The sequence below is a fragment of the Larus michahellis genome, chromosome Z (genome assembly GCF_964199755.1).
Source record: "Larus michahellis chromosome Z, bLarMic1.1, whole genome shotgun sequence".
NCBI classification, from domain to species: Eukaryota; Metazoa; Chordata; class Aves; order Charadriiformes; family Laridae; genus Larus; species Larus michahellis.
In genome coordinates this window covers 13,620,805-13,635,983 of record NC_133930.1, presented here as the reverse complement: position 1 = coordinate 13,635,983, position 15,179 = coordinate 13,620,805, and the positions used below count along the sequence as shown (strand labels likewise).

Genomic DNA, 15,179 nt, shown 5'->3' with positions numbered 1-15,179 from the left:
AAATTCTGGATTTTGACACAAGAATTTTAGTTCCAGCTCTTCTCATATGTAGTACTATATCCAAGTTAAAAACTTGTAAAAACAAATAAGATCTTATCTGGTGTAATAATAAATCAATATTCATCCCTTTACCGTTTTATTTTCAAAGAAAGCCCAAAAATGCTAAGAGCTTTCAAACTGCATTCAGATAACCATATTGGTTTTCTGTATTTCTTTCAGTCACACCCTAAGAAACGTCATCCAGCTAAAATCTTTTTCCACTCCACCAGCAACTGAAATCAAATTGATCTTTTAACTAGTAATACTTAGATCTGGTTACCTAAAAGTAGTTTCCAGACCCTAGAGAAGCTGAATTAGTGCTTTTTATAGCAGTGTACTGATAATCTCTTTTCTCAGACTTTTTCCCCAGAGTGACCGTGGACAAGTGTTTAGGTCTTTTTCTAAGGGAACGGATTTATCACCAATAACTGCTTTGTTATCAAGGGTCTAGCTGCCAGGAGTCTGGGAACTGGAAAAGGGCTGCTGGAGAAAAGGCGTTACATTTTACCTCCATGCCCTGACTACTTATGTGATGAAGCTTTGCATAAGACAGTGGTAAAATACATGCACGACATGCAGAAGCTCTACCTCTGAACTGAGGAAGATGCAAGCCTGAGTGTAGCAGAAACCTGTGTTCCATTTTGGTTTATTTTTTGAGATACAGGCAGGGCTTTAATATTACCAGTTTGGTTTATTTTTAAATATCCTTCCGTATGCATGTAGGGATTATGTTGTTGTGTTTTCTGAATGTAAAAGTTGGGGGAATGGGCAAGTTTCATGAGCTATATCTGTGTTTTCAGCATTCCTAAATATATACGGCAACTTCGATAAGATTATGGTAAGGTAGAACTTTCATAACACAGCATTAAAGATGTTAACTTTGAAATATAGTTGTGGGGAAAAGCAACAATAAATGGTAATGTAAGAAAAAAATATTTCTGTTGATAAATGATTAAGCCAAATCTTAACAGGAGCTCAACTACTTACTGATCTTCAGTTGTTTCTTCAAATTTGTAAATCCGTGCTTACTTTATCAGGAAACTCTTGATCCCTGTATTCCAGACCACTTCTAAACTACTAGACACAATGGAGGTGGTAACTCACCACTGACACCATTTTGTATTTCTTACTAAGATGCAAGGAAAAAATGATTTAGACTCTTATTCCAGTTCTTTTATTTTAACAGTACAGCCAGACCCTCCTGTGAATGTAACTCTGGAATTAAAAAAGCCAATGAATAGAAAACCGTATCTAGTCTTGACATGGTCTCCACCCCCGCTGGCTGATGTCAGATCTGGATGGCTTACGCTTGAATATGAGTTGCGACTAAAGCCTGAAGAAGGAGAGGAATGGGAGGTAAGGATGTTACAAGTTTTTGCTGGATGATGTTTTCTGATCAATTAGATTTTGTCAGTCAGGTCCCATGCCTGAATGTAATAAAGCAGGCACACCGAATAGTTCATAATTTTTCAAAAGTGCTTGTGTGATCCACAATTTCCTACTGAGAATACTGGTATCTCAGATGCTGTTGTGTGATAGCAGGTGATAAAGTACTTATTTTTAATTGTGACCATTATATATTAATCATATTGGCATTACAGATTAAATTGTTTGTTCTCATTTAGTCAGGTTTCTTCTGTGATAATTTGTTCTTAACCACAAACACTTCTTAGGTAACAGAAAGCTCAGTGACGTTATGTAAAATCTTTCAAATTTGTACAAATAGCCATTAGGTTATAGTTGTTACAGCCACATAATAATCATTGTCTATAGCCAGGACCTGCAACTCAAACACTTGGGTGGCAAATTAAAGACTAAGCTATTTGGCTGTAAAGTCTTTGGCTATAAAGACTAAGATATTTGGCTGCATCCTCTTCTTGGCTGCTACAGTACAGCCATCGCTGTACCTCCTCCTTCCTTTCCCCGCCACTGCACTTCCCAGCCCCCTGGCTGTTGCAAGATCCACTTTTACTACCCTGTGCAGTTCCACCAACTCCTTCTTTTCTCTCTGCATTTTCTTCCCCCATCTCTGTTTCTTGCATCCTCCTCCTCCGCTCACCACTGCAGTTCCCACCATTACTGCAGTTCCTTCCTATTTGCCATGATGTGTTTCTGTAATAGTTTAATTTGCACAGTATACCGGAGCCATATCTCATTCCCATGGAATTATGTCACAAAGCTGAGTTATAGAGATGAAATAAATGTACTGTTATTCCATGCCTGCATAACAATTGTTAGGAAGCTATCCTCCTCTAATGCTGGGGAAAACTCCAGTTTTGGGAGACTCTAGTGTCTGAATTCGTGAAAATATTTACTTTATAGCCAGTTAGGCTATGTGGGATTCAAGGTCTCAGTGTTTTCAAGCCTTGCCAGGTGCAGCGATGAGGAAGAGCGAGGCCTGGGCACTTAACCCAAGCTGGCCAACAGGATTATTTCATACCATGAACGTCACTTTCATATAAATTAGAAAGTTAGCTGCGTAGTCTCTCTCTCCCTTGATGGCGGCGGTACAGAGAACTTCTTGCCCTGGTACCAGAGCCCTGAGCCCTTCCCTTCCTCCAAAGCCATTGTTCTCGCAGTGACTGACATGCGGACATTAGTGTCCACACTGTGAGTGCACAGCTTCCTACTGATGGAATGGGCTGAGTATAATTCTTGTATATCTTATATTAGTATCGGGATTAATACTGGTTCTTCAGTATTATTGTTATTTAGTTGTATCCTAATAAATATATTTGTATTTCAGCCCTCATGTTTCCTTTCTTTCCCCGATTCCCCTTTCCGTGTGGGGAGGGGTCATCAGGTGATAGAATAATTGTCTAAATGACAATAAATTTTTATAGGTTTTCTCAAACCATAACACCAGATTTGTTCTATATTCCCAGCTTGGTTATTGAGACTTAAACCTAGCTGTGATTTTCATAGCAGTCATAGAAAAATGTCTCAATTTTATATGCAATTTGTGATTTTTATTTAATTTCCAGACTATCTTTGTTGGACAGCAAACACAATATAAAATGTTCAGTTTAAATCCCGGAAAGACGTACATTGTACAGATTCACTGCAAACCAGACCACCATGGATCATGGAGTGAATGGAGCTCTGAAAAGTATATTCAGATCCCTACCGGTGAGTGGCCAGGCATCCCTTCAGTAATTGTTATTCATGTAGTAATTTTGTTAGCTGTTTGTGTCATCAATGCAGAGTGACAGCCCATACTTTCCCTAGGACAGGTAAGAACATCATTGCTAAGGTAACTGAATTCTCAGCATCCCTGCACCATACCCAGTTAGCTTTCCCCTTCATTACTTTTTGAAGTTAAAAAGGTGAATCAATTTCTTTACTTTACATTACTTTACATTTAAACCATGTCCTTTCTGTTTATTGCCTCATATGTTCTCATTATGGTAGTTTTAAATTAAAAGCATACCAGTAACTGCATTGCAACTGCTACATAGGCAACAAAGAGTGACTGCCTTCAGACAATAACAGCTCTTTACTCTTTATCTGGAATGAATTTGAAATAAACAACTCAATGTAAAAAGTGCTATGTTACAATATAAATCCTTAAAAAGATCCAGTCCTAGATCATTTAAGCCACCATTTAATTAATTGTATGGTATGTATTTGATAATTAAATGACTACAGTATTGTCATAATTGGATTTGAACCCAATTGCTAAAACTGCCTGTGGCAAAATTTCGCTCTTCATACATTTTTGTATCATTTTTCCAAGAAAGCTTATTTCCTGCACAGTGCCATTAATAAAAAGTATATTTATTATCAGATATTGCAATGATTGTTGAGATCCATCGATGCTAGTAAAGGCCTCTAGATTCAACTCAAATTTGGCAGTTTAGAGCAATTTTTAAAATTAAAGTAATTTGAGACTTCTTTTGCATGCTGACTATGCATATGCTAGATGTGTGTCATTAAATAATCCTGTGTGTTTCCTAGACTTTAGAGTAAAAGATATGGTTGTGTGGATCGTCGTTGGTGTGTTATCATCTCTTATATGTTTAATCATGAGCTGGACAATGGTTTTGAAAGGGTACAGGTAAGTCACCGATTTCACAATTGCATGGAGTTGAAAATCTCAGCAAACTTTTCAAAAATAGACTGCTAACATTTGATTGAATTTTATATAGGTTTTGTGTTCTCTTATAAACTATAAAAGAGCAGGTACTTGGCTTTAAATTCACAACTGGTAAAGAGGTATTTCTGTTCATTAGGGAAACCAGGGTCTCAACTGGTAAAGACATGTCTTTATTAGATCTGACCATCTTGGTTAGCCATGTATTCAGCAAACATCATTTGGAGTATCCCTGCTCCTGAAGAAGGCACACCTTTTGGTTTTGCCCTAATTTCCTAGAGGAAACAAGGTTACATTATGAGGTTGTTTTTCTGCCCACCTGTCTGTCAATTCCTCAAATAATTTATTAGAACACAGGCTAATTTCAATCAAATCTGAAAGAGAAAGGTTTCACAAAGATTATCATTTGCAAAAAATGCTGGCTGAGTAAAAGAAAGAGGTAGAAACTGTTGATGGAAAAGTCATTAGAAGTCATTCATCATAAATCCTGTGTGGTAGTAGTCAGCTGACAGTCAGGTATGTACATACAGGCCCACTGGTCCTCCTGAACTGTGCCCCACAAAGCTGTTTCTTGGCCAGTGATGAAATTCCAGTGATATTAGAGAACCGGAGGTTAAGGGACAGATGACAATAGGAGGATGTTAGCAGTGTTACTTTTCCAGTTGAATAACTTTTGTACTGTTCTCTTTCTTATAAAAACATCTAATGGTAACTCATGAACTGTAACTGGATTTGTAAACTACCTGGCTTGAGAGGTAGACAGGAAACAGAGGTCCAACAAGGAGGTATCAGATATGGGAGAAGTGTTTAAAATGTCGGTCACATTCTGAGGAAATGGGAGAACGAATAGTTCTCCGTACTTCTACCTTGTGTGTTTGTTGTTTTTTTTAGAATGATAGCCTTTATCCTACCACCAGTTCCAGGACCAAAGATAAAAGGCATAGATACACATCTCTTAGAGGTGAGTACCACTGATAACAACAAAAGAATTTACCCTTACTTACTTTTCAAAATTATGTACTAGCAAACACAATTACCAAAATAAAGTATAAGCCAGCTTCAGTTAATTTAATCAACATTAAAAATAAGTGACACTTTCAGGTGGATCGTGTGGAGGATATGTGTGAGACAGATTCTTGCCTTGGACTAGCAGTAGGAGGGCGTTTGAGAACAGAGTTTGTGACTGCAGCTGTTCCCTGGGACACCACAAGAGCCAATGTCTGTGTGATCTTCTAGTAGTTCTTATGGAAGTTGCTCTCCACAGTCTGTTGCCATGCTGAGACAGGACATGGCTGCTCTATCATTCTCCGCCATTTCCTTCTTGTTAAACCCATGAGATCTGTACCTGCCAAAAGCTCCCTAGTCCTCCCATTTTACAAAGATGAATTCTGGGGTTATGTCTCCCCATTGAGGGAACTCAAGAAATTTTCTTCTGTTCTTCCACTATTTGCTGCAGCAGTAGATATCCAGTTTAGGTCTAGTGATAAAACTATTAAAGTATCTGTATATTAAATATGTAGATTGTTCACTATTGTTCTAGTCAGATGAACCCTAAGGTTAACAGTGAAACAATATATCTTATTTATTATGCCCTTAGACAGGAAAATCAGAAGAATTATTGAGTGCTCTTGGTTGCCATGGTTTCCCTCCAACATCAGACTGTGAGGAACTACTGATAGAATATCTGGAGGTAGAGGACAGTGAGGATCAACAACTCATGCCAAGCCATGACAGTGGTCATCCCAGTAAAAATACAAAAATGATACCCAAGGAAACAGACAGTGACTCAGGCCGAGGGAGCTGTGATAGCCCTTCTCTTCTTTCTGAGAAGTGCAGGGAGTGCCACACCCTTCCATCAACACTTCAAACACAAGACATTAGAGACGTTCAAGAAAATACAGGAGGAAAGACAAGCCGGGAAACTCAGCATATAGCTTCAGAACAGAAAATACTCCTCTTTAACAATGAGACTACAAAATCGTCCACATGGCCTGCAGCTCAGTTACCCAATACTCAGCCTCCGATGTTTGCCTACCACAGTACTGTAGACGCATATAAGTTAACACTGAATACCGCAAATGTGAACATTGCACCAGTTTTGGTGGGAAATGAAGAAAAGCATCAATCACAATATCCTAGCACTGAAACTGTCCACAACGACACAGAAAAGCAGAGAGAGATGGAGAATTTGCATTCCAAAACTGACCAAACCACAGCACAGGTCAAACAAAACAGACCTAATGACAAGTCACCTTTTTTGAACCCTAAAGTAATGGATTATGTAGAAGTTCACAAAGTCAGACAAAATGAGCAAGCAGTATTACTGAAACGTAAAGAAAATAGTGGAAAGACTGAAAAATACACTGTTCCAGGAACCAGCAAAGAATATACCAAGGTCTCAACAGTTGTGGACCATAATATTATAGTATTAATGCCAGATTCATGCATCCAGCACACATCTGTGTCTCAAGAACCTGCAATGGAAGTGTCTCCAAACCTTCAGCAAGGTCAAGCTGAGAAAAATATGAGCTATTCTCTGACAGCTCCAAACGAGTGCAAAAGAGAGACCAGTGGATCAGAGTACATGGATCCATCTTCCTTTATGCCCTCCTTTAAATAACGAGTAGTTAGTACAGTACAGTAAAACAAAACCAGATAGCAAATAGTTCCTTAAAATAGCCTAGCCTCCTATGTGTATTATACAGAGAATAAAAGAAACTGTGGGTTGAGGTAATAATCATGGAAGTAAACCTTGGACCATTAACACATGTTTCTGACACAGGGAAATGAGTAAATGGATATTATCTGCCATAAAAATACATTGTAAACTGATTATTCAGCTCTGCAGATCTGTTAGTTGATTAAACCTGAGGGAATACTGCAGATTTAACAAACATAAAAATTGTTATGGGTCAGTCAGTACACCACAGTAATCTGAGCAGTTCCTAAATCTGATAAATTGCACAACAGCATTCTGATCTACAATGTATTTTCTTCTGAATGGATTCTGACACTAGATTGTTTTCTTTATATTTTTTCTCTAATCCTTAAGAAAAAAGGAGCTCTTATGTATAACAAATCATATAAAAAACATAATATATTCAATAAATTACAGTAAAATAACAAATTACTCTAAAGATATTTTTGCTCTGTTTCAATGTGACAGAAAACTGCATCCCATTCATATCCTAGTCCAATCAAACCAAACATGAAAAAAATAGCAGGACAATATTTGTTATACTGCCTTACTGTATATAATATACCATACTACTTTAGTACAAGCCCATATGTTTAACAATGTATTTTTAAAGGCTATTTTTCTATTACCAAAAGAAAAGCAAAATAAAATATTTTTTAATTTCCCAGTGCTATTTAGCTACTTAGGAACTTTTCTGTTTCCTTCTGCTGAGACAGCGGTAACAAGTAAAGCTACCATTTCTATACAAAGCATAAAATTAAACTTTATACTAATTACGAATATGAAGTAATTTTTAAACTATATTTCTAATATATTGCGGATGTATTACTATTCTAATTGTAAATTATTTATTTCACTTGTTTTTTATCACCTGTAATTATAAAATTAAAATAGAGTCTAGGTTTTGAGAGCAAAGCTTCTTTCCCACTGAATTTGTACTCTTGACGCCAATCATGAGTGGATGGTGTTCTCCTGCATCCTTAGACATTGCACTTTTCTCTGAGCCTGGAAGGAAAGTCTGAAGTTATATTTTTCATAATGAACACCTCAACATTAATTTTGGAATCCAGCATCCAAAGTCAAAGATACGAGGCATAATCAGACTCAGAGCTCTGCTGAAATAGCAGTGGGAATGAGGAAAGGAGACCATGTACTTGGGCTGGACAGATGTCCCCGGAACAGTAGTGGGAACAGTGAGGATTCCTCATATCCCATGTAAACAAAGGCAGAATCAAAACGATACTGGAATGGCTCTGACCTTACTGTGGTCCTTCCTTCTTGAAACAAAAGTTTAATTTACTCTAAGAAAGTATGACCAAGTGATGACTGATTAAAACTGGGCCAAGTATTTAGCCAGCATCAGGGGATACTGGAAACATTAAGGTAAGGGAAATTGTACTGTACATGTGAAGGAAAGTGTATTTGCTATAGATGAGCTCTTTTCTGTTCTTGTCCTTCCTGAACAGCTTTACATTTCTCCAGCTTTGCATGATTTTATGCACTGAGCCAGCCTTCCTGCAGTTTCGGGTAACCTGCTGCAGAGCCAGATTTTGAAGGTCCCAGAAGGCCACATCTAATCTGGCAAATCAGATTCTCACCTTTTACCTTCACGTCATGGAACCGCTCAAGTACAGATCAGTACAGCCGAGCTGTCTAGCCCTTCCGCTGGCAGGACTTTAGAATTTAACTAGTTATCTGTGTGTCTGTAAACATATGTGTTAGTGTATATTGAAACACAAGCTTTAGGCATCAAATTTAGAGCCTGTGTCCTCTGTACAGGCAATGTAGTGCCCACTTGCAGAGGCTGATCAGAACAGTCTGGATACTCTGCTGAATGTGTAGGGAGGTATCTTAGATTCTTAATTCAGCCACTTAACACTTGAAGATGTGAAGTGGCTACTCCAGAGAGCAGCCAAACACAACATTTTATTTAGTTATAGTTAACAGGGCAATTTTACTGTAGCATTTGTAGTATATCTTACAAATTTTCTGGGGATGTTAAAAAGTGCTGCAAAGAAACTATGAATTAATCAGTGAAAACTGGAATGTTTTGCAGGGCAGCAACTTGTTTGTGTGTATATATGCAAGCTGATAATATACTCCTCCTGACAGTGCTTCATTTACACTTCAGTTTTCTGACTGAGTCTGACAGAGCTGATCCGGATCAGACATATGCTCTGTCTTTACACAGATGGCCAGATCTGAGCCAAGCTGTTTTTTTCAACTCCTAATGCCATGCATGAGGACATGCTGCTACAGGCCTGTAGTGCATCTGGTGATGCACAGAGGCTATAGAATCTCACCAAGCCACAGCCTAAAGATTTTCCTTATGTAGTGGAATTCTTAGGGATTTCTTTCTGAGCTTCTTAGGGTAAAACACAGGTGATTACACAGATGTTGTAAACCAAAGAGAGCATGGATAAGGTGTCAGCAGCAGGCTTTTGCTGTCATATCGGTTACTTTGGACCTGAGGCAAAAAGACACAACCTTTAGCAGATTTTTAAGTGTATGATTCATCTGCCTAACTGTAGGTGTCTATATGTGTACCTTCAGTAATCCACACAGATAGAGAACTGAGTGGAAGAGTTTCTATGCTTTGCCATAAATTGGTACGGAAGCTTGAAAATAGCTGTAGCCTATATTACATTGTGAGGTGTAGATTCTCTCCCACCTTCACTGATGAACGCCTCATCATGGCTTTCTGTGGAAAGGCAAATTCAGCCAGAGTGGACAAGGTGCGTTTGCTCACTGCTCTGAGGTAGCTAACCTTTTTCAGGGATTTGCGACCTAAATACAATTTGAACACAATTTTCATAAATATATTTCATTCTTTAAGCTGAACAAATGTGCAGGTTAGTTATTTTTCCCTTGAATTTGCTTTATTTTCCAGAACACCTTTTTACTCCCAAGGTGGGAGCAACACCCTCTGAAAGTGGCCTTTAACATCTGAAAGTACATTATGAAGAGAATAAACTAGTGTTCTGTAAAATCAGAATAACCTTCAGCTAAATTTTTGGGCCATTAGATGTTCAAATACTTCATTCTTTTTTTGTTTGCAGCAATAGTTTTGTTTGCAGCTCTTTAAGAAATAGCTATTTATTAGGAAATAGATGAGATTTTGCAGCAGCTGTACATAGTCAATTGTTGTAAAATTATGACACACCATTGGGGAATAATCACCTCCTCTGATATACAAAGGGATGAAGTATGTAACAGAATTTACTCCAGGAAGAGGGATTAGCCCTCTTGCTCTTGCCCCATTACTCAAATTCCTCACTTAGAATAATTATTTTAAAAGTTTGAAAAATGTTTTCAGTGTCAAATTTATGCATATGTCATGTAGTGTGAATTACTTTTTAGTAGCATAAAAGCCCTAAAAGGAAGCATAAAGGCTCTTCAGAAGTAATTAATTTTGTAAAATTCATAACATTGAATATATATATTTTTAATTAATTACCTTTCCTTTGGACTTGGACTAATTTTATTATCGGTTTTTCTTCAGTATTGACAAATATGACTCATAATCTTATATTTTCTAATTAGACTTTTTTCTTTAGCAATGACATATCTGATGAACAATTTTAGTGTAATATTCCTGACTTTTAAAGAAATACGATTTATTGAAGTGGGACATGTGCTCACAAAACTCACTCTCACATAAAATGCAGGCTTGAAGAATGGTCTTGATGATACTGTGTAACTACGATGATTATTTAATAAAAATGCAGTAAACTGAGCTTATATAATACTGGTTATATGTGTTTATGTAACAAAGTGTAAAACGAATATGTAATGATAATTGATTTATGTTAAAGCAGTGAATTCTGTGGTGTATGTGTTTATGTGTCTGTTTAAATGGCTCAAAAATATGCAGTTGCTTTAAATGTCATTTAAGTATTTGAAGTGTAGTAACAGCAGGTGTTCAAAATGAATAAGCAGATTTTTTTGGTGATCTCTGAAGCATTGTATATGTTCACAACATGAAGCCTGTAAATGTATTTCATAATTTTTCATTAACTGTAAACAATTTGAAGGTGTTGTGCAAGGAAACCAAAGTCATCTAATCCAGTTGAGAGATACTAGACATCTTCTACAAAGCCATAAAGACAAATGAAATGAAAAAGTGTCATGAGATCAGGCATCATATTCTCAAAGAATTGCTACCTCAGGTTATTTTTTTTTTGCTCCCTTTGAAAAGGCAGACAGAACCATTTTACTTTGTGTGTCAAATTGTGAATCATCCTATCAAGATTGCAAAAAATTGTACTTGTTCAAATTACTTTTGTTAATTAACAGCTTGTCATGGAATCATCTCTTGTGTCATACTGGTAGTACTAAGGTGGGATATTTAAGATGTATAGCAAAATGAAATGTTTCTAATATGAAAAAATAACAGAAATTTCTGTCTTGTAGGGAAAGCCATACTGACCAGCTTGGCAGCCAAGCATCAGTCCTTTTCCTGGGCTGAAATTTTTTTTGCCTGTGTGCCCAGCTCACTAGGACTGAATGAGCTGAGTTGTCAGAGATGCTCTGATTCTGGATCTCAGCAATGGAACTAAGCATTTATCAATAACTGCTATTTAGAAAGACCTGTTTTCAGCTGAGTTACTGAGAAGTACATCTTCAAGCTCTGTCCCTAAATGAGTGAAAATGGAGACTAGCTCTGCTCTCAACTATCTCAAACCCTCATACTAAATTCAGACTCCAGTTGCTGTGGGTGTGGAAAGGTGGACTGAATTACATTAATTAGAACAATCTTGTGGCCCTGACTTGAAAAACATTTTGAAAAAAATCAGGGAATTTCTTCATCTTTCCTGTTATGTCAAGCAGGAAACTAAAGATAAATGGAATACAGAAATACATAATATATGGCGATAGAAAGAGAGCTTAATGATGGGAAGAGGGACATGGTTGCTGTATGTGGCAGAATGGAAGAGGAGTACAGTCACTATAGGATGGCACATAGGTAAATAATTAGAGAAATCAGAGGTAGTAAACATGCATTTTGACTACAGCTGAGAAGAAAGGAAGGGAGAACAGAAAATGGAAGCAAAAGAATCAAATCTAAGAGCAGATAGATAAGAAAAAATGACAATTAGTAGAACTGAAAGGAGTGATAAATGAGTTTGTGAGAAAAAAAAAATGAAGAAAATACTTTTATATCAAAAGCATGAATATGCACAGTTACCTGATAGTCCACAAAAGTAGCAAAGCCTTGTTAAATGCTGAAGAGATGGCAAAACACTGAAATCAGCTACTAAGGATCAGCTATTATATACAAGTAGAGATAGTCCTATACATGAGAAGTGGTCATTCAATTTCTATCAGTTACACATACCTGACATTGGTTCCTGGCAAACAGAATAATACTTGAAGCCCTAGACCCCTCACCTGATCTGCTGTTGCATTTTCTACATTCCTAAGTGAAAAAAATCAAGAGAAATATAATGTACCACACTGTTCTTGAAAGCAACCTTCAATTTTTCAGACAGATCTAGAGATGAGGTGTATTTATCCATTTACATTGTCTCACACATATGCCTATCATTCTTAAGCTTTTTTCTATTTTTTTATTTATTAAAGATAATATAATGACCTAGAAGTTCCAAGAGAAAAAAGACTTTGGGGATACTACTAAACAGTCTCTTGGCATTTCTAGGCATTGCTTAGTTTGTACCTGTGACAATGTATCTGTTAATATTTTCCTTAATCAGAAAGTCCCTGTCTTGGTGATAAATTTGGAAAATCATCAAGTCAGGCTTAAAATATATCTCTCCCATGTAAGCTAAGTTTTTAAGAGAAACTATTATATTTTTCAAAAGTAATTAAGAAAAATATCTGAATTAGTTATATGGCCTCTTGCAGTGCTGATATCCTAAAAGTGGGGCTTATACTCAAGATGTTGGTGTGTAGAGCAGTTAGACATAGGGAAGTGGGTTTTTTACATCTTCCTCTTTTATTTTGGAAAGTTTGACATCCTGTTCTACTTTGTGATGCTGCTTGTCTTGGACCTTGTCTTTATTTAACTTTTTTTTTTTTTGACAATGCTGCTTTTGGGTCTGTTTTTGTGAGCTGCTGAGTACCTGCACCTCATTTTGACATCAGTAAAAATGGGAAGATTTCGTTTCAATTCCTACAAAGACTGCAATGGTCAGTTTTACAGACATGTAGCACTGAGTAGAATTTTTACAGGATGCTGGAAATCTTTGTAGAAGTTACTTGTATAAAATATCCCTTCGGTAGGACAGAAAATTGTACATGTCTAGGAGGAGGCAGATTTTTCTACATGCAGAATCCATGCAGAAATATAGTGATGTCAAATCATATTTTTTACTATTCATAATGCTGTAGACTACTCTTAATTCTCATCCCAGTGTCCTTCATTCCAAAGGGAAGAGGAAACTACTGCTCAGCTACACTCAGAAAGAGCTCCTGGGCTGCTTTAGTGTTGTTTATTTTTCATCTTGGAAAGTAATTTTTTGATTCGAACTACAGATACGATTCATCGTCTGGAATAACACAACCATCAGTTCCATATATGCGTTATATTGCTCAGAGATATTCAGCTCTATCTGGGCTTCTGAAATCTTTATATTGTGCTTTATATATATTTTTTACTCATTGTGTAAAATACAGCAATATTGAGGGTGCTGGTCTGAAAAAATACTGCCCAGAAAAAATATGTCAGCAGTTATTAACTAATTGTATTTGTTCAAATTTCTGCCATGCTGTTAAGTGCAGGTAAAAGTCTGTGGAACTTTGTTGCCTTTAATTGTTCCAGCAGGTCTTCAAAGAAAGATATTTATAAATTTAATTGCACGTTCTGAATAATTTGCAGACTAAACAATGTACTTTCCAGCAGAGAAAGAGATCATCCAATATTTAAAGAAAAACTTATTTCCATTTGCATAAACCATTTCATTGCTAGCCTTGCCATACAAGCTAGGCATTTTTTCCATTACAGTTTCAGAATTTATATGCAATCTGGAACATCCAAGTTATCATATTGTCATTACTGTAGCAACAGAATGACTTGAAGCACAATTATTCTATGAATCAGATTGAAATGTTTTGTAAATTTCTAAAATTTAAGAAATTATAGAAAGTAGATTTCATATGCAGTATATACATTGGTTGGAGAATACTGATATAAAAATAGTTGCTCAGGAATTCATTGTTTCTAAGTGTATCTGAAGGAAAATGCTTTAAAATGTATTTTTTAAGTTCTTAATATTAAAAATTCCAGCTTTAATAAAATCTGTTAGCATTTTCACTTGTAAAATCAATATTGTTCTGAAGTCTGTAACTTTCTGATGGACTTTTCAATCTTTTGTCAATGTAAAATCTCTTTGCAACGGTGTTCACATTTCAATTAATAAAAATTCTTGAATAAAATTCATAAATTCTAGCTTTCTTCATGAAATATACAATTCTAGTATATAGAATCACAGAATCATAGAATGGTTTGGGTTGGAAGGGACCTTAAAGATCATCTAATTCCAACCCCCAGTTTTTATAGATTATATATCTATATATCTGTATATATCTATATTGACCACCTGAGGAACCTAAGCATACACAAGTCTATGGGACCTGGCAAGATATACCCCAGAGTCCTGAGGGAAGTGGCTGATGTAGTTGCCAAGCCATTCTCCATGACATTTGAAAAGTCAGGGCAGTCAGGTGAAGTCCCTGGTGACTGGAAAATGGGAAACATTGCACCTATTTTTAAAAAGGGTAGAAAGGAGGACCCTGGGAACTACCAACCTGTCAGCCTCACCTCTGTGCCTGGGAAGATCATGGAACAGATTCTCCTAGAAGCTATGCTAAGCCACATGGAAGACAGGGAGGTAATTCGAAACAGCCAGCCTGACTTCACCAGGGGCAAGTCCTGCCTGACCAACCTAGGCTAGTGGCTAGGATAGCATCTGTCTGGACTTCTGCAAGGCCTTTGACATGGTCCCCAACAATATCCTTCGCTCCGAGTCGGAGAGATATGGATTTGATGGGTGGGCTGTTCGGTGGATAAGGAACTGGCTGGATGGTCCAAAGGGTGGTGGTCAATGGCTCGATGTCCAGGTGGAGAGGCGTGACAAGTGGTGTCCCTCAGGGATCCATACTGGGACAGGTGCTGTTCAATATATTCATCAATGATACAGATAGTGGGATCAAGTGCACCCTCAGCAAGTTTGCAGATGATACCAAGCTGAGTAGTGCGGTCAATAGGCCAGAGGGACAGGATGCCATCCAGAGGGAACTGGACGAGTTAGAGAGGTGGGCCCAAGCAAACCTTATGAAGTTCAACAAGGCCAAGTGCAAGGTCCTACACTTGGGTCGGGACAATCCTCA

General features: G+C 37.2%; 1 protein-coding gene across 3 annotated transcripts in view; it reads left to right on the top strand.

Moving 5' to 3' along the window:
* PRLR (prolactin receptor) overlaps positions 1-14,101 on the top strand; it is a 175,013-nt gene extending 160,912 nt beyond the window's left edge. For all 3 annotated transcript variants that reach the window (XM_074570489.1, XM_074570491.1, XM_074570490.1), the window contains 5 exons: positions 1,226-1,395; positions 3,024-3,168; positions 3,997-4,096; positions 5,024-5,093; positions 5,730-14,101. In XM_074570489.1, coding sequence (XP_074426590.1) covers positions 1,226-1,395; positions 3,024-3,168; positions 3,997-4,096; positions 5,024-5,093; positions 5,730-6,752 — 1,508 coding nt within the window. In that variant the 3' untranslated portion in view covers positions 6,753-14,101. The remainder of the gene's footprint in view (positions 1-1,225; positions 1,396-3,023; positions 3,169-3,996; positions 4,097-5,023; positions 5,094-5,729) is intronic.
* The last annotated feature ends 1,078 nt before the right edge of the window (positions 14,102-15,179 follow it).